At 40.8% G+C, this 20,687-nt stretch overlaps 1 protein-coding gene across 1 annotated transcript in view; it reads left to right on the top strand.

The window, feature by feature from the left end:
• Positions 1 to 20,687, top strand: part of LOC103363871 (dehydrogenase/reductase SDR family member on chromosome X-like) — a 31,325-nt gene that overhangs the window by 1,428 nt on the left and 9,210 nt on the right. Inside the window, exons 2-3 of the mRNA XM_008290814.1 lie at positions 242 to 349; positions 8,648 to 8,716. Coding sequence (XP_008289036.1) covers positions 242 to 349; positions 8,648 to 8,716 — 177 coding nt within the window. The remainder of the gene's footprint in view (positions 1 to 241; positions 350 to 8,647; positions 8,717 to 20,687) is intronic.

The following is a 20,687-nucleotide window of genomic DNA, read 5'->3' as shown; positions in this document are numbered from 1 at the left end:
ATCAGTGGGATAGATAGGCTATATATATATTTTTTTTAAAAAACTTCCATGAAAACACTGCTCACGACGCTCTTTAAGAAAGTCAGGGAAAATCTGCTATGTGGTGCCACAAGAATGTAAAAACCCACATGAAATCTCAGAAAGTCTACATGTCTAACTACAAGCACTTCTCATCTCTTGAAATATCGGCCCTTCTTAAAGAAGCTTTCATCTAAAAATGACATTCTCTCTCTTCTGCCAGTGATGCCCAGACAAGATGGCAAGGTTGCCATAGTGACAGGAGGAGGCAGGGGAATCGGCTATGAGGTTGTCCGCCACATGGCCAGACTGGGGGCGCATGTTATCATAGGTACAGTATCAAGCACCACACCACTGGCATGCAATGAGGACAGGAGGGACGGCCTTTTAACTCGCATGAGGAGACCTCCCAGAAGGCTGGCTCGCATTTGTTTACACTCAGATTTACAAAAACAACAACACTAGCAATATAACGGTAACCATTCGTGCTTTGCAATACAATATTTAACTTAAAATTCATATAAAATGCAATAAAAAGTTAGCAATTTGATATGATAACATAATAAACAAATACTGCAATGAGAAAAAAAAAAGAAAGAAAAATGGAAAAAGCCCTGCAGATAAAAGTATAAAGATGAATTTTGAGGAACCTAGGCTAACATCAGTAGTAGTGAGCATTGTTCGTCAAACTGCTGCCTCAATCAGTTTTCTGGCTCACAAACTGTTCTGAAAATTCTGCTCTCTTTCTCAGTTGTTCCTTGATTTTCATCATTTTGAAAAACCTTTTCCTCCTTTGCCCTGCCTGAACCCGTATCAGGCTTAAACTGAGGATTTTGCAGGTTTTTGTCTTCTGTGAAGAAGAACTCCAGCTTTTCGGAGAAATGGATATGTCAGGATTTCAGCTTTTATGCATTTACCAACCTGATGAAAAATAAACTATTTAAACGCATGTTATAACATTTATTCAGTTTGGGGTCTCTCAGTTAATACAGTGATAGAAGGATGTTATGAGGTAGCGTGGGGTCGTAGGTGTTCTTGTCTTTACTACCATTACCAGTGAAACAACAGGTAGAGATCATGTTCACTGATGATGTAATGAATTAAAGTTTATTTTGTGTTAAAATCCTTAAAGGCAAGTTATCCTGTCATGCAGCTGTCTTGGTACCTTGTTGTTTTAGGGTAACAAGACCAAGCTCTTCTGGATAGTGGATAGCTAACTAGTTCACCTACTAAATTGTCTTCCTTCTGCACTCACTGGCATATCATCTTGTGTTTACTGTGGTTGTCTGAAGGCATAAATGGGGGATATGCTGCAACTGGCAGCTGAAAAAAACCCCAATAACACTATTACATTGAAAAAATTATGTATTTCTCTGGGTTTAAACATTATTAGAAACATTTTGGGTAATGTAAGTACACAAGAAACAACATTGATCAATTGTTTCCTGACATTTTAATGTTCATTGTTGCATAAACCTTTAAATTCAACCTGTGTCAGTATACATCAGAACATGTGCCGGTATGGAGGGAGGGAAGAAGAGAACAATTCTACTGAGGAACCTGGTTGCTTTAATAGGTGACACTTTCATTATTTTGACTTAAGACTGAAGATTATCATCATAAAAAGTACGTTGTCTGCAGGTCAGAGCCACCTGCTCGCAGCGGCACACTCGACACATCAATCCGTCAAAGCACTGAGAGGGTATGCAGATGTGAAAATGATGGCACAATAACCTTGTGTCATCACACATGATAATGAGAACGCTTCAATCACTGCTGAGCAGAGTGACATTAGTTTGTTAACGGCTGTAGCACGGGGAGAACCGAAGAGACACTTTGGTCTGCGGGGAGGAAATGCTGCCATTAGTTCAATCACCGTGTGATAAATTCTAAACAAGACAGAAAAGACCAGGTACTAATCGCATACAGTAATCCATTAGTATTAATAGTGAACCATAAACTCTACATACAGTCTGTGCTGTGGCAATTTTTTTTGTTTGTTTTTACCTTTTGGGTGAAAATAGTTTCAGATATCTATCCATTATCTATACACCGATTAATCCTCACTAGGGTCGCGGGGGGGCTGGAGCCTATCACGGGGAGACCTACCCACTTACGGACAATTTAGAAACACCAATTAACCTCAACATGTTTTTGGACTGTGTGGGAGGAAGCTGGAGAGCCTGGAGAGAACCCACACTGCACAGGGAGAACATGCGCAGAAAGATCCTGGGCGTCCTCACCGGGATGCAAACCGGCGACCTTCTAGCTGCAAGGCGACGGTGCTAACCACCGGGTCACCGTGCAGCCCTAGTTTCAGACAGTAATTTTGAAAACCTAAGATGCTAAGAGAGTGAAAATGAACACTCTTTGCATGGGTAGATAATGAAACTTAAAAGTAGAAACGTGCATTTTTTGGGACGCCCTTTCAGATGTCTGTTGGGTTAAAGAGTGTTAATACACACTTGTTCCCTGTGTTTGTGACACATGAATCTGTGTGCAAATCTGACTCCAGCTGCATGGTGACGTATCCATGATATTGGTTTTGTCCCTCACAAGATACTACTGATACGTGCATATCCTCCTACAGTATCGTAAAATCTATTAGACCAAACAAAACTGTGACTCTGCAGCGCTGAAAGCATCCTCTGTGTTTGTCTACTTAAAAGCCAGTCGCTGTCACTGATCCATAATTTGTATCAGACAGTCAACAGTACGTTCAGATTCCTCTCGACACCCCCCATTGATCCGTCTTAAAGTTTGGAACAGCATCACAACAGTTTGTTTTCGTCAATAGAAAAAAAAGGAAAAACAAAAAAGCGTTTGGTACTCCGCTGTGAGAAGATGTAAAGAATGTTTGAGCTCTGCTGGGATTAAAAGGCTGCTATCAAACTGGGTGTTAAATGCAAATTTAGGATTATGAGAGGCTCCTTTGCATAAAACAAGGTCTGGTATTGTTCCATTTTTCATTTAGCAATATTTACTGTTGGAAGATAAACGCAGTGCAACAAAGGATTAAAAAGGAAATTGCTAACTCGCTTTGTATTGTGGTGTATTTTAATATCTGAGTCAAACCTTTAAAATTGTAAAACATGCTGGATCACTGAATTAATTTAAGGGCATTAATGACAATTTCAAGGCGTGTAAATAGTTAAAATAACACATAGCATTCCCAGTCCTGAATTTATAGTTGCTGCCAAACAAAAAACAGATAAAAGCAGTGAGATTTGAACCATTCAGAGGAGAGTGTGTGTATATATGTGTGAGTATTATGTCATTTATCAGCTGAATGAACTCCCATTCTCCATATATATTTATTGTGAGCTCCATATCTCTTTTTTTCTTCCCTCCTTGAAGTGTCACACAGCCCCAGTTTCCCGTGCTGATGTACCATCTATCACCCTCCTCACAGTCACATGCTTAAATATGTTTATCATTACACCTCTGATGCCTTCTCCCTCCCTAATGCTATGCAGCTCGAGGCTTCATGTGTGATTAACGGTGCCGCTTCTTCACACACTTCAGCGTTTTGTTGAGCTCTCTGATTCCAGGCTCTGTTCAATAAGCCTCTTTATGACCAAGAAACAGCCGATGTGTGGTTGCAGAAAAATGTTCTATCTGTGCTCCTTTGCTCTTATTTTTTCTGCCCTTTTTGTGCTGTTACAGGAAGAACCTTGCTACGAGATTGCATTAAGTATTCCGAATGCTGCTAGTGAGCTGAGGCAAGGACGTTTCTCTGTGCAAAGTTGATTAGAAAGCCGTATTATGTTGTGTTGCAACCTAAGAAAATATCCCTGGAGAAAGAGAGCCTGTGTCTCCCAGCTACTGAAGGCTGAAGCAACCCTCTCTGGGCTGGATGTAAGCGAGCACGCACGGAAATCGTGCAGAGACGTCTGCATCGTGATTTCTCTTATTCTTAAACCTACAGCTTGTTTAGCGATTCTTTTTCTTCTCTGTTTTAAAACTGCCAATGAACAGGAAGCGTTCTTAACACATAGCTCCTCACAAGGCATTTTTAAGATTTGGGAAATGTCCTCTGCAGCCTACAATTACCCATAAAATCCCCTTTTTTGAGTAGGATCATATGATGTTTACATACACTTAAACAGAAGTGCAGTTCTCAGGTGTCATGAAGTACATGTCTCCGTAATATACTTGTAGAAAATATATTCCATCTCCAGGAACCCAGCCTTTTCTGCTTTTCCAGAAACTCCCAGTGATAATTTAGAGCTGAAAATGTGTCTTTCAACTCTTTTTTTCTACAAATTTTCTTATCCTTTTATGCCTTAGTTAGAGAAATGACAAGAAGAAAGAAAAGTTTGGGGAATGACCTGAAACAAACTGACTGGGCAGGAGTTGGGAACATGGCGGCTTGTAAGCAGTGCTTAGGAACCCTTCATAATGCCAAAATTGTGTGTTTGCATAGATGTAAATAACAATTCTATGGGAAAAAATCTTGATTTGTCAAACAAATTGGCAAAACAAATGAACAACAACCGTTCAATCACTCCGTTACAGTAACTGTCCCAAACATCTGCAGTGTCAGACGAGCTGTTCATAGCTTGGGGGTTGCAAGGTGGCTCAGTGGTTAGAACCGTCGCCTCGCTTTTTCGCGTCCCGGTGAGAACACCTGGGATCTTTCTGCGAGTCTCCATGTTCTCCCCGTGCAGCGTGGGTTCTCTCCGGGTTCTCCGGCTTCCTCCCAAACAGTCCAAAAACACATTGAGGTTAATTGGTGATTGTAAATTGTCCGTAGGTGTGAATGTGAGTGTGCTTGGTTGTCTGTCTCTAAGTGTAGCCCTGTGATAGACTGGTTACCTGTCCAGGTGAACCTGCCTTCACCCTGAGTCAGCTGGGAGAGACTCCAGCCCCCCATGACCCTAGTGAGGATTAAGATGTAGAGATGATGGATGGATGGAAGCACATTTTACTTTCCTTTAAAGATTTCTCTAAGACTCCACCAGGGGCAGTTGAGCTACCTGCTAGGAGCATCTACTGAAGTGAACTCTCCCTTTGAGCTGGATGTTGTTTCTTTTGTGTCCATTAAACTAACACAACCAAGTTAGTCTACTTTTCTCTCTTTTCTCCATTTGTGATCTGCAGCTACTGGGTTTGATTTTAAGAAAGTGGCATGGGATTATTTAGTAATGTATTTTATGCAGTTTTTTGTGATATATGTAATATGTGGACATGCAGAACCTTCACACATCCACGATGCTGTGGTTGCTAGAGCGAGACTACATTTCCATTCCATCCACGAGGTTACAAACTTTGAAGAAAAGTTTACTCATTCAGAGTGTAATCTGCAAAGTCAATGTCAGGCTATCCTTGGAGACAGTTTGAGGATAACATAAATGAGATTTGAGCACTAAGTATGGTCCTATGCACAACAACAATCACACACCAACTTAGTGGAGTATCTGTTATAGTCCTAGAAAATCCTGTCTGTATCGAGGCTGATCCCACAACCGATGACTCAATTTCAAATACGCCAACTTCTTCAGATAATTCATGAAGGGAGAATATTTATGGTGAAGTGGATGCATATTTCAGGTGGAGTGGTAGCTTGTGTGAGAAGATTTTATGGTTCGAGCCTCTGCACTGTCGAACACCTGAGCTGGATATTAACGAGTTGTGCTTGAAGTTTTCTTGAGTGGGGTTTGGATTTAAACGACATGGTCCAGAGTAATTTGAAGATAAGATAATGAAACTTAAATCAACCTGTGTTATGTAGTGAAAACTTTGTTGCTTAAGGGGATCGAATAAGGCAGTGAGAAATACTAGTGGAAAACTATAAGGCTTACATGCAAAATAACCCCAGTCGACCCGGTTAAGAAAAAGAAGGACAAGAAAAATGCGGAACAGGAGTGAGCTTTTTTTTTTGTTTGTTTTTTGCCAAGTGCAGCGACCGTGTACAGCATCTCAAACTCTGATTTTCACAGTGAAGCTGCCAGGTTTGGTACCACTGTGCTCATACCAAAACTAAAATCTGTGCTCGCTGACAATATCCGACAGTGAACACATGTTACACCCGGAGACGCTGCACAGAAGTGATGCGTGGATGAATAAACTACTGCTGACCAAGAAGTGGCTACGAGCCGGAAATCCTAAAATGTTTTATTTGCTTGTTAAACCGTACAAGTGGGACTGTTTTATTTAAGGTGTCTCCTTCTTTTCTGCTTAGAGAATAATAAATACCTGTAGGTTTGAGTTGTATGTTCGGGCTTTGTTACTCTTGCCATGCTCAGTTTATCCATTTGTTGCACTGCAGCAAGATTATTTCAGCGAATTAATTAGGTTACATTTTTAACCCCCAGCCCAAAATATTTAGTAGGCAAATTATTTCCTTAGGGCGTATATTTAATCAGCAGTTATTTTAATGGAGAGCTTCGTCCGGAAGCAGCTGCACAGAGATGCGTGTTTAATGATATGCAGCCTTCTCGGTCGGTAAATTGGTAAAGAAGCCTGTTGAAGGGCGACTAGCTTTGTGAAAAAAAAGGCCTTTTTGGGTTGGTTGGTTTGTTTTTTTTTGTGTGTGTGTTTGTGTGACCTCTGTGACACGTCGCACGTAGCGGCGGCATTCTTCAGCCCTGCCTGAACCGTAGTGCATCAGGGTAAATGATGCTGTGCCCTTGAAAAGGCCTGTGTGATAATCCAAGATTAGTGTGTCTGTGTGTGTGTGTGCAGAGAGGAAATGAGGATGCATGCGGGATATTTGTGTGTCGGAGTGTGGGTAAAAATAGTTTGTGTGTGTCTATTCATGCAGCATGTATGTCGATATGAAGCAAATCCTGACATTTGATAAATGGAAACCAGCTAATGTTCAACTAATGTTTTGTTGATCGATACTTTCATTCACTACACACTTGTCTGCTTTCATTTGCTTTGCGTCGCTGTTTGTCAGACTGTGTCCCTTCTGGCTTTACCTCTGTCGTCTGGTGTAATAGGATTTTATGTTTTCGTGCTTTAACTGCCTGTGCAAACTGTCAATTGTGTTTTATATCAGTTGTTTGCATCGTATGCGCTTTACTTTACATGCTGCTGCCGGCGCCGTTCTTTTAAGCTTTTAACCTTGTTTTTGTTTGCTTTGCTCCCGTCGTGTTGTTTTTGTGGCTAATTCAACGTCTGGCTAAGGGACAGCAGTTCCAAATTTGCCTTTTGGCTAACGCGGGTGCATTTACAGTGATTTGATTTATGTGTATTGCCCCTCGAAAAAATAAAAACATTAAAAAAAACAAAAAAAACAGACAATTGACTTGTCACTTAAGTGAGTAATTGGTGGCACTAATTCATAGGTGGTGAGAGCATATATTTATCTGTGTTTTTGTGTTTGTCAGTGCCCATGTTTGGCAACACGACTGACTGTGCCTCCGACTGGTTCTTTTTTAACAAAGCGAGCCAGTAAATAGCATCAGATTTCTGACTCTCAGTGTTTATTTTCTTCATATTCTTACTTTCTGTTTCAAATGTCTTCATCTCTGTGACATAGAGGCAGAGTTCATTTGTATGCAGATGTCCTCAGCAAACTGTATTTTTCACAATACCATCTGCTGGTGTTACACATATGAAGAAATCTGATGTTCTGTATCCAGGGTTAAAGCGACACAGATGGATTTTAAAATGGTGCCTATTGAATGGAACCGAATGACGGGACATTCAGTTCCTTCATTCATCCGCACAGTTGGTCCAAGTGAACACTGAGAATACGTGGAGAGACTGTTGTTCAGATTATTGTTGTGTTCTTAAACCCCTGTTTCCTGATGCATCATGACGGTTTTTATAGATCAGTCTGACGTATGAAGATCAGTCGCTTCACCGCCTTAAAATTGATTTGTAATGACTTGTGCTCACAGGGTTAATGATTGTAATAAAACATTGATCACAGGGATCCTAGAAGGCAGTGCGAGACATGCATCTCTCTCTCTGCATGTTATTCTTTGCTCTGCACCAGCTTTTATGTTAATCTGACAGGATTTCAGACTTGTGACATGTTGAAGAGAAATGGAAATGATGCTAGTTGTTGGCACTTTTACCTGAAAGTGTAATATTTATACTTCCTATCTAATAAAAGGTGAGCCCTGCTTAGTTAATTCTACGAGTTCCACTTTGATTTAAAACCGGTGGAGCAAATGTTTTCCATTTCTTGTCAACACATGCAAATTTGAGTTCTGAGCATCCACACTATGGTCCCCTCTTTATCAGAAAAAACAACCTGGATTATGCATTTTACTAATTTTTCTCTTCCAAAATAACACAACAGCTATTTTGAATCTTCATTTCAGAATTGCTTGGATCATTATATATTTTTACCAACATCTAATAAGTGGCTTACTTAGTATTAAAACCAGGGTTGCAAACCCTCTTCACTGAAGTGGTCGAAGTATTTAGTCAGAATCTTTGTTAACATTCATAAATGTTCCTGAAGGGCTGCATGGTCACATCAAGAATTCCTTTCATTTGGAGATCCCTTCTTGGAAATGTGTTTTTATAAGATGAAAGAACACAGAACTGACAAAAAAGAAAAATCTGTATTATTTCATAAAAGCCTCTAGGGGCTTGTCAGACAGTGTATTCATCTGTGTGTGTGTGTGTGTGTGTGTGTGTGTGTGTGTGTCTCCTTCTCTTTGAGGTGGGAGGGATGAGCAGGAGGGTCTTGCAGCCGTCAGAAGGATCTGTGAGCAGTACAAAGAGGCCAAAGGTAACATTGCAAACATATTAAACACACACACGCAGACACAAGCGCTCGTACACAAGTGTGCTTGTTTTAGCATGCCAGTGTTTGAAGATAAAGGGCAGAGCTGCAGCAGTCTGTCCCTCAGGCTTGTTTTAACACTCTTTACCAAGCACACACATATAATTGCACACTTGCTGGTATATATACACACACACAGAGATACACACAGTGCCGGATATACAATGTCTGGAGTGCTGTTGATGCACTATGAGAGAGAGGATGATAACAGAAAAACTACTATGAGAAGGTGAAGGAGGGTGAGATAAAAAAAACAACAAAAAAACAAAGCCAGACTCAGCTAACACTGGTCAAAATGCAGGATGCACTTTGGGCAGGTCGCCAGTTCATCACAGACAACATTCGTGGCCACATGCACAAAATAATTTGACCTGCATGCATGTCTTTTTGGACTGTGGGAGGAAGCTGGAGCACCTGAAGGATGCAAACTCCACCACAACAGAAAGACGAGCAGGTTCAAATCCTGAACCTCCTTAAACAGAATTTAAGAGAGTAGAGGGTGACATGTAGAGGCAGAGGGACAGAGGAACACATGACAAATGCATAAATACTAGACAATAAACGGGGATAAAGCGAGAGGAGGCGGGAAAAGAATGGACGCTCGGAGGAGGTGACGGGGATGAGAGGGGACAAGCGCTGGCAGAGATTTATCACTCCATCGACTAAAGCTTACAGTGTTCTGTGTAACTCCAGTGTTGAGAAATTGATTCGGCCGACCTTCGCAGCCACATAAATTCCACCACAGTGTCATGACTAAAAAGCCTCATATTCTTTTCTGTGCCAAGTGGCCTTGAGTTTTTACCACCTTGTAAGATGTGTCAGCGGTTGTTTACCTGCGGGGGCGTTCAGAGATTCGTGCTCATGCGAAAACCAGATTTCAGCGACGGGCAGTTCTTTGAAATTTGGGTTCTCGCCAAGACGACATTTCATACACAGCTATACTATAATATTCTATCATTACATTTGTTTCATTTTTAGACAATAATTTAGATGATTTTCTATATTTTTCTTGATGTCTACTAATTTTGTGTTGATCCTACTAAGAAGTAATGTTCCAAAATCCGACTTTGTGTTGTTGAAAGCTATCAAAAACAAGTCCTGTAGAGCCCTGCCAATGCACTGGATAACATTTTTCTTCATTTCAAAAACAGTTAATAAAAAGCAGACCCTGTAGTTTCTTAATAAACAGCGAACACACAGAAAAACAACCGCGATCCACAGAGATTTTAAAAGACACCCAGCAGCACTGTAGGGCTGGCGCTATCAGAAATCACTGCATGTAGAGTAGAGTATGTAAATTACGTGCTCGGTGCAACACACAAACAGAAACACAGCTTCAAAAAACAGAAACGGCCTCCTGTTTCGTATGTAGCGTAACACTGAGTGGTAGCAGGAATTCCCATTTACAAATAAGCAAGCCTGCGCACACAGCAGGAGGTTAGAAAACTCACCAGCACAATACCATTGTAGCTTAAATAATGATGTGTTCAGTGTTTGGAAATAAAGCAACTTGCTGGTCAATAGTGAAGTAGCTGTTTAAATGTGTATTTGTATGCAACAGTCATCCTTGCATGTCTAAAACGTTTTTATCCCACACCATCTCCGATATACATCTGCCGGCTCTTGCTTGCGGTGAGAAACAGCAGCTGGTCGCGATGATAATGTCAACACAGACTGCACAAAGTTATCTCTACAGGTGGTGAGGAATGAACAGTGTGGGTTTGAATGAATCAACGGATAGCGTGGACTGAAACAAAACATTCCTCCTGAACGCGAGCAACATTAACATAAAAGTAGTGAGTTAAATACCTGCTGTCCGACTCCTGCGTGGTGTAGTTCTTTCTGGTTGTTATAGCGGTAACGTTACCATTTATGCAAATCCTGCTGTTTCCTCATAATGCACCAAACTCTGGAAGTGTAGTCTCATTAGTAATATATTTATGTATGAGCATAGCAACAATATATTGTCATTTGAAAGGCACCAGACTTCGCTCCCATACCACCAGGATTCAGAGTTGTGATCACTGAACCTGACAAATGTTTGATAAATTGCTTTTGCCCTTTCTCACCCCAAAGCAGGGGGCTTATTCCTCCAGTTTCAGCGCAAAACAGAATGATAAATATTTTACGCTCATGACTTTGTGTGAATTTGTGCACAAAAACCTAGAAGCTCCCATTGATTCTGATTCTCCTGGGTGCCATTGGTGAGCTCCTGTACGGTCAGATCTGTGTTTGCCTTGATGGGAGGCAGTAAGCGATGATATTGTTCATGGTTTCGTTTTAGAAATGATGGATGACTAAACTCACATTAATAGGGTAATGGATTGTGACTCAATAATCTGAACTTTAACAATCCTAAACCTTGCTATCCGACAGGTTTTTAGGAAAAACAAACGGAACCCATAAAAACAGCCTTAACATACCGACAGCCTTGGATTCTGACTCCGACATGACATTTTATGTCACAAACGAGGATAACGGCGTATTATCTGACTGAACAATCCCACAGATTGGCTACGTTCACACTGCAGGACTTGATGCTCAATGAGGATTTTTTTGTGAAATCAAATTTTTTTGCGAGTTCCTTCACATTTCCAATTAAATGCGACGTGTATGTGATCTGCTGTGTGAACTTCATACGACCCAAAAGTGTCCCGCATGTGCAGAAGAGGTATATATGCTATTCGGACTAGCCCTAGTTTGTCGTGTATCGGTGACGTGTAGGTCGGATAAGTGCGACCTGGCCGTTCAGACTGAAGTCGCATTGCAAAAGATCAGATACTTTTTGGATTTAGGACTCTTACTTTTGATGTCAACCGACAGGTCCGTGCACAAGCACACCGGTCAGTTAGGCATGTAATCCAGTGATGCGTGGTGTTCTAACAATACACTAGTTATTATAACAACTATAAACAATAAATATTAACAACAAATGAGCCTTCAAGCATCAAGCCCTCCTTGTATCTCGACCTCCGTCTTGACAATCCGACATAAAAGAAGGTTTTACATTTAGTGTCGGACTATCGAGTCACGACTGTACTTCATTTGGTTCAGTATAATACAGTTGTTTGTTCAAGACTTTCAGTATTTTATGATAGACGTACACACTTTTTCTGATGTCAGTTTTGACCAACAAGCTTTTCCACTTGCTTCTTTTTTGATTTCAGCGAAACCTTAATTTGAGTTTCGATGCAGCTTTTCAGAATAACGGCACCCGTCCGCACGTTACCTGCACAAGAACCGGCTATTATCATTTATTTTTGCCATAATTTGGTTTTGCTGTTAATTTTCTTCTCTCCAAAATATACTGACTTCTTCTGTTGTAATTGGAAATTGTTTTATCACTAGAGGAAGGTTTTCATTTCATTAACTGAACCTGGAAATTTTGCTCTGCTTAATTAGAAAGTGAAAAAAAAGTAAAGGCCCCGACCTTGTATCTGGTAATTACAGATGACTTGTGTGAATGTTTTGTGTGCAAAATGCTGCACAAAGTCGAAGAGGAGTATTTATAGGCCATTCCATGAGACAACATATGTTTACAGTCAAGTGACGAAGCCCTTTATTGGCAGTTGTGCAGAAATCAAGTGACCTCACGGCTAATTATGCGCAGGGAGGAGGTCGGAGTGGGTGGATGGGTCAGCAAAACATTCAGCTTCAATGCGGCAGATTTCCATTTCCAACCAACCATCAGTGCAGTTTTTTTGTTCACAATAGTCACTAGTTGTGTAACTATGAGGACTAATATTCTCCAACCTTAACAGAACACCTATTTCAACCATGATCTTTCCCCAGACCTAACCAATTTGCCTTTGTGCCCAACCAACCAATTCTTAACCACAGCACGTCACGCCACAAAACAGATTCATTTTTCAACAGTCTTTGGGAGGCACAGACAAATTACGGCGCCTTTTTGATCAGGGCATCGGATCAGAAAACACTAGTAATTGTTGCTGTAGAGGACATATTTTGGACACCAAAACTAACACGTCTAGGAAGTCAACATCCAGTGAATAAAACATTAATTGTCAGATATTAGCTCCAACTGCATATTTTAATGTGCTAGAAGTTCTTATTGGTGGCTATAGGTTAAGTACAATATTAAATCTTGTGCTGCCAATTGGCAAGCAAGCTGTGCTTTATCTTGCCTGGCCTTGCAGTGGAAAGCGGCAGAAGGCTGGCTGACTGGGTCCCTGCTTGTGTGTAAATGGCTGTCAGGTACAAAGACAGCGGCCATGTAGCTGGTGTCATTGAAGTCGATTTCCCTGGATGGGGCCGTGGTGGAATTGATTACTTCTTTTGTAATTGGCAGGCACTGAGGCATAGGGGACAAGGGGGTGTCTGTAGCCAGATGCTTGTGCACTGAATGACAATGTGTTGATGCGTGTGTGTGTTTGAGTGTGTTTGAATGAGACAGTAATGGATTCTCATTAGTATGTGAGGCAGGAGCTTTAAACATCTCTGTCCAAACGCCCTTTGGCATCCTTCCCAGTGTGTGTACATTTGTCTGTTATGAGAAATGGGAGACAGCTCATAATATACACGTCGGCTACAGAGGTGGCTCTTAAACCGGAGACTTGGGTGGACAATTGTAGAGGTCCCTGGGGGGATTTCAAGGTGCCACCAGTGACAAAGAATTTCATTTTTTTTACTAAAAAGTAATATATTTTATAAAATAGAAAAGAAGGAACTTCATTGGAGCCACTTTGAACACTTAGAGGGATTTTGTGTTTCATCATTTTTCAACCTCAATCTTATTCTCTCAGTTTAAACTGCGATTTAACGTTTGTCTTTAGGTTAAACCTGATGTAACCACTGAAATTGTTCTCTTGATTAGCTACGGTAGCGAACTGCACAGGGATCTTCATGCTCAACCACAACATTAAAACCACCTGCCTAATATAGTTCCCCTCAGAGCTGGCGGTGTCCTGTGGTGTCTGTGGATCCAGTTGGCAGGATGTTGCGTCTGAGGATCGGGCTTGTTCTGGGGCATCTCGCGTATGCTTAATTGGATCGGGATCTGGGGATTTTGGAGACCAGGTCAGAATTTAATGCTCCTTGTTTTTCTGCAGCCATTCCTGAGCAGTTTTTGTGATGTGGTTGGTGGTGCATGTCCACATAAATGCCAGGGTCCAAGGTTTCCCAGCAGAACATGGCGTTGTTAGAAGATGCCAACTTCACTTGTCAGTGGTTTAAGTGTCGTGGCTGAGTTTTACATCCAAGGCAACTTACCAGTAAAAAGAAATTGACAGTCACGATAAGGGTGCTTATACACTCTCTTGCTGAGATTCAGATGAGATTATCAGTAGCACTCCTATATCTGTCCTTTAAATATAAATGCACTGCTCGTAGCCAGTCAGCTTAGCTCTGTCATGTTATCGCCGTGGCAGGCAAACAGCAGGAATCCAGGAAGTCTGCTCCTGGCTATGAAGTTGTCCCTCACATAACCCCATGTGAAACAGCCACTTGTGTTAATTAGAAAGATTTAGACACTCTGCTGGGAAGAGTTTGTTGCCGTTGGACTGAGCCAGGCTAGCTCTTTCAAGTTTTTGTGCCAAATGATGTGTTTGTTTGTTTTTTTATTCATCTAAATTTTTTACCAGAAAAGTGCTAAAGTTGTTTTAATGAGGTTTATTTGATCTAGAATGTAACCTTGAACATATAGACAACACTGATGTATTCATAGTACGAGACACTCAATCTGAATAAAATGTATTCCTATATTTATGCATAATAAGGGATTCCTAACCTTTCAGTCCATGGATCTCTTAGAGGAGAGAAGTTCCTTACTATTTTACCAAAACATAATAAATATAACCTAAAACTATGAATGATCGCTTTTAAAAATATCTAAATAGCATTTTCTTTTAGCTCTTTCTTTTAATTTGCAATGACAATAGATTCCCTGAAACTTGTGAGATGTGTGTGCCAGTCAAACTTCCTGCCATCAGAAGTGACTCTCTGCGTGAGACACCTGCTGGAAATATTATCTTTAGTGTTCGCTGACAGGAGAAGTCATGTCGCTGCTCCCCTGCCTTAGCGCTAAGGCCACTTGAAGCCGTTGCAGCTGGGGCAGAAGGATCACGCGCCCAGTCAGGGGCTCAAATCAGAGAGGTATAAGCTGAAGTGCTGTCTCAGACCAGCGATGTGAGAGGTGGCTGTTTCTCCACAGACGGCGTGTTTGTGTAGAGGACAGAGAAACAGTTTTCCACTTATTAGTTGCTTCTGCTCGAAGCATAACCTTATGGAGTTCAGCGTCGGCTGGTAGTTTGAGTTTATTCCAGTTATACCTTTTGGTTTTTACAGTGTTTTGAGCCACCAAAGAAGATAGCTTGTGTGCTTTTTCTAAAGTTTTTGCACAATAGACATTAACTTCTTTGGCAGGTGTATTCCTGGAGGCTTTAGAATCACATGAATGCTATGGCTGTTGTGTTGTCAACTGGCGCTTCAGCTTGGTTCGTTTCAAGGCTTTGCTTCCTGGCAACTGTGGACGGATCACGCAGTGTGATTGTTGCATCATCATCATGTTTTCTTAGTTTTGTTAATTCGGGCTTTGTGTCATGTGATGACTTTGAATTTTAATATTTTTCTAGAGGCAGCAGCATCCCAGGTTGCAACAGCTCCCTGATTGACTGGTATTGATTTATTGACATCCGTCATAGCAATATATCAGAATTTTAATGGGCTCACAGGTGGCGTAACGGAGTAAGAACAACAGCTTATTGGATGAGGTGTTTACATGTGTAAATGCCGATTGTATGGATCAGTACAGGTGTTAATTGATTTCCTAAAATCTTGACAAAGTGTCATAGACCCCTGAAGGTCTGGGATCCAACTTTTAGAACCACTGTTTTATTCTAGTTAGTCTCTTTTTTTTTAATCTCTTAGTTTCTGAATAAACGCAGTTATTATACAGGAGGATTATTAAACTATTTTTACTGTGTTGGGTGTGTTGAATGTTTGTGTGTTGTACAATTCAGGGCGGAGGTGTGTAGTGTGTACGTATTTTTATATGTAAATGTGTAAAGGTCCATTTGATGTGTGGTTTGCTCCATTAGATATCATGTTGCAGCACATCGCCTGATCTAAAAAAGGTATTGTCCCTAGAAAACCTGGAGTACAATCCTGTGGAATTATGCTAATGACTTCAGACTGCAAGTGGGCGCTAGTCAATGAAGCTTAGAGCATTTTTACGTTAAATTATAAACATGTGCACACGCGCGCACACACACATGCACATGCAGGGTATTTCTGTATTTTTGCCACAGGCAGCGCTGTCTGTCCACTAACTTTAGTCACGGTGCACTTGAAAGTAACACACTGTGCCTCAAACCATAGGCCTAGATTAACAGTGTGAAGCAAGGCAACCTGTGTGTGTGTGTGTGCTTAACACACATTACGTTTTCTCACAGTTTAGGTAACCCAGCTGCTTCCTTCTTACAAAAATAGTTGTTATTTTACTCGAGCTCTTTGACTCCAAACACAATTTCAGTTGGTTTGTGTGATTATGAGCGTAACACTGGGTGGGTTTGTGACAAGCTGTGGTGTCACAAATGCATTTTTCTTCAACCGATGTACCTACATGTGTTTTGGGGTTTATTTGTTGGGGTATTTTGTGTAAGGCCGCATTACGGTATTCACAGATTTGGATTTATAGCTGTCTTGACTTGGAGAGTATCATCCCATTAACACTACAAGCTGAAGTTGACTGGGGCTCCAGCCAGCCTCCTCTCTCCGACATCAGCTGAATAAAAAACGTCTGTGGAGGAGCTGAGACTGGCTCGCTGCCCAGACCGAATAGTCTTGGATTTCACTGCGTTGTTTATCAGACGGCTCAAAGTGAAACTATTTATATTTCTTTGTCTGGATCTCATAAGAGGTGGTTTCAGAGGGGACAGTTCATTCATCCGCCTGTATTTTCACTCTTCATTCAGACATTATTGTTGACAGGTAGAATGGCTGTGCGAGATAATGTGGCATTTGAGGGAATTTGCGACTTGGCACTCCCCTCACACTGTGTCGTATTTAGAGCAATAAACAATAACGAAACTCGGGTCAGAATGCAATTTAAAGTCAAACGTTTTCATGCCAAGGTATTTGCTGTCACCTTTAGAGCGTGCAAGATCTCTGGCCTGTTGGCAAGCAGAAGAGAAATTTAATGTGTTTACCGGCGATGCATTTTAATATCAGATTTAGGTGTAATCCAGCTTAATCATATCTACTGTAGTCACAATCGGGACACAAGATGCATATTAAAGCCAGGTGGAAAGAGGGGATTTGTGGTAAGAGAAGCGAGCAATCCTTCCATCATTTTTTTTTTCCCTGTATTGCAAAGAAACACCAAATAGAGCAAAAGAAGAATATTTTAAAACATAAAGTCCAGACTCTTTTACTGTCTGCTGTGACTAATGAGGCATTGGCATTAGCTCACTTATTGTACATATTAATTAACTGCTGTTCAGGGTGTCGACTGTGCTCAGATATTCCAGGCAGACCATGTTGGAAATGTAACAGCATTTTAGAGTGAATTTTTAATGGACGTTTTTGGTGCAGAAGCCTAGCTGGGAAAAAACTAATGTTGTTTTGTACCTCTAGAAATTCTAATCATGAGAGGAGCAAGCTAGTTTAAACGCGATTACGACAGAGAAAAAAAAATCACTCGTCATTCTAAACATTTTCTGACGAAACAGTCTGACGTTATTTATGGAGAACAAGGGCACAAGATGTTCCAGTTCACTTTCTGAATTGTTATTCGCGTTGAAATATTTAGTTCACATAGATTCAAATGAACTTTTCAGTGGCTTTACAGGCTAAAATGTTAGCGCACACTGTAAAAATGCATAACGAGTTTAGTGAAACTGTGTCCACTTGTCTTAACTGAACAAATAAAGAGTCTTATGAGTGTGCTTTCTTTGGCTCACTATCCAGTTTTGTTTTGAGAAATTAAAATGAGGAGAGCTCCCTATAGTTTACACTGATGTGGCAGTAAACATTCATAATTAGTGTTCAAAATTACAGACACAATGGTGCAACGCTTTAGTGTCTTTTTTCCGTCTACATGGGACGGTTGAGAAACAAAGACAGGACTGTTTGTGAAAAGGGGGAAACGAAGGTGATGGTTCAGATGCTGTGAAGCAGAGCTAGAAATCGCCACTCTTCCATGAAACCATCCTTTGACTTTTGCTCCCCTCAAGACTTCACAATTCATAAATGTGACACAGGGCAGCCAAGTGTCCTTGGAAGTAGCAACAAAACGCACAAGAGTCTGTTTTACAGGAAATAGAAAAGCGGTATGGGTAAACAGTCACAGGAGTGCTCTGTTTGTAGATGTGGCAAGCGAACAAATACCTTCATCTGTTTCCTGAAAAAGGTCTTTCTAACTGCAGACATTTCACTTATTACATCAGGAAAAGAACAAGTGTAAATAATGCCATTAATGACACTGTGACAATGAATATATTCAGTCAAAAGGCCCTATTTTGCATTATTTTCTGTACCTTGTTTTATCTGTCTCACCTTAAACAGTTAATACTGAGTCTAGGCTTTAATGTATTCTATCAAATCTGAACTCAGTATAAAGCTATTTGTCAAACTCAAAACCCTTTGAGACTTTTCTGTCGCAGCTTTTGTTCACTGACTTTTGCAAGACTTACACTGAGTGCTTTTCTCTGACAGGAGTCAAACACAACTTAATAATGAGACAGGTTTCAAAACTTCTTGACCATATCGGTGTATGGCCTGATCTTTTGTCAATTTAGATAACCGTGGCAATGCCATTAAACTGAAAATGAAATAACTGTAGAGCCCTGCTTCCCACCCTCTTTGGCTTGTGACCTCTCACAAAGAAGAACTTTCTAATTGGGATCCCTTACCACAGGTTTTAGACGTCGATAAAGTTATTAGCAATTCCAGTCAAGTCTCCTTCAAACTTTTCAGTCTCTCATTTATATAAGAATATATATATCTGAAAATTTAAGGAGATAATACACATTTCTGTTCCAGAGTTTATATTTATCTTCTGTCCTCACACTTCATTCCTCCATCAACCTCTCACATGTATTGTTTGACCCTCGTGTGGGAACCGTTGCTCAAGAGTATGATGTAACTGTACAGAAGTCTTGTTTTTAGACCGTTTAAAAAAGAAATTAAAAGGCTGCTATAAAAACCAGCTTAGATTTATAAAAAGATTTTGAAGTTAGAGTTTAGTGAAAACCGGAAAATAGAGAAAATAATTGCAAATTACTTTTTAAAAAAGAGATAAGACGGGTAAATTATGCAAATTTGGCAAATGTAGGCCCAAAGTGTAGATTATTTGTAATGAATAAATCGTCTAATTACAAACTACGCTAACAGATTTGACTTCTGTGGTTGGTGACGCGGCTCTGTACTACTATAAAAACAAAATCATCAACTTGCATATCCTTTTTCAAACTTTTTAAAAAACCAAACTTGTAACCACTTTGGTTTTACATTAACTCATAACGGATTTTTAAAAGGCACAATATTTTAAGTTAAAGTCATTTGCAGTCCTTTTACGTTCCTTACATCAAATTACAAAAGTCAAAGCAAGACTATGAGCGGTCTTTCACATCATCTGTGTGTTTCCAGAGGCATTTCCTTTTGTTAGTTTCAAGAAAGGGAAACAGAAACACCGTGTTGAGCAATTGAGTCCAGGAGGCTGAGCTTTATAGAAGATCCCGCGGTCCAGGCCCACGCCTGATCGATGGCATTTCACTCTCAGTGGGCTTCCTAGGTATGACTGGCTTTTCTGAAAGGGCTCGCCCTCAAAGGGACCTATTCAAGAGGGCAGGAGAGGACTGGCGGGCATGGCACACACACACTCGCACACACACACATACACAAACATGTACCTGTGCATCTGTTTTCAGGCTAATGCACATGTGCACACACACACACACACACACACACACACATACACACACATTTGCTTGCTGCCCAAATGCACCAACACACAAACTATGACAAATTTGTGCTTTCGGTCATTCAGATGTGCACACTTAATCCCACTGGATCTTTCTTTTCCTTTCTTTCCCTCTCTCACACACACACACACACACACACTGGCAGCAGGAGGTGAGTAGCATGGCTTTGAGATAAGGCTGCTATCAGACCTCCATCAGGGACAGCTGCACTCTCATCTGTCTCAGCAGCCTTTTTCCTCTATCAGTTCCATCAACTCCCCTTCCTCTGCTCCCTCCCAATCCTCCTCCTGTCTTTGTCCATTATATTTGACCCCCTACACGCTCACAGGAGTTATAGAGGGGAACAAAATGTGATTAATATATTATCTTGATGCTGAAAAGACATTGTCTCCTTTTAAAATGGCGGTTTACTTGTGTGATAGCACCTTGACGGCAGCTGTTAATCTAAAAGAAAGATGTGCCAAATACTGGAAATAAAAGTAACTCAAAGCCCCACAGGAACCAGGATATTTACATATTCTGGCAGGGTTCATGCCCAATTTGGCTTGTAGTTTGAAGGTTTGGTTTGGATTAAGGCCTATAATATGACAGTACTATTAAAAGAAAGCAAGGCCCAACCAAGTGCATAATCCTGAGGCTTCACACGGCTTGAGGCATACTTGTCAGAATAGATGACCTCCGAGTTCCTCATTGCACATTCTCATTGTGATCATAGGCTTGCTACTCTCTCTGGTACTGTGATATATCACATTCAAAACATTGCAAAAGCTGTTATAAGGATCGCACATGATGGCAAAGCAATAACACAGGATACAAATCATTATTTATTCTTACGTTTCTTTGAACATGCCTGAAGGGGAATGTGTGCTTGATGGCTGTATTATTGTTCTGAGGGTAGCTTTGTGCGTCTCAGCATCCTCGCCAGATGACCATCCATGTAAAAGAAGTGGGAGAAAAAGTAGTTGTGGTCCAGTGCT

The sequence above is a fragment of the Stegastes partitus genome, unplaced genomic scaffold (genome assembly GCF_000690725.1).
Source record: "Stegastes partitus isolate 25-593 unplaced genomic scaffold, Stegastes_partitus-1.0.2 Scaffold697, whole genome shotgun sequence".
Lineage (NCBI taxonomy): Eukaryota > Metazoa > Chordata > Actinopteri > Pomacentridae > Stegastes > Stegastes partitus.
This window is presented reverse-complemented; position numbering and strand designations above follow the sequence as displayed.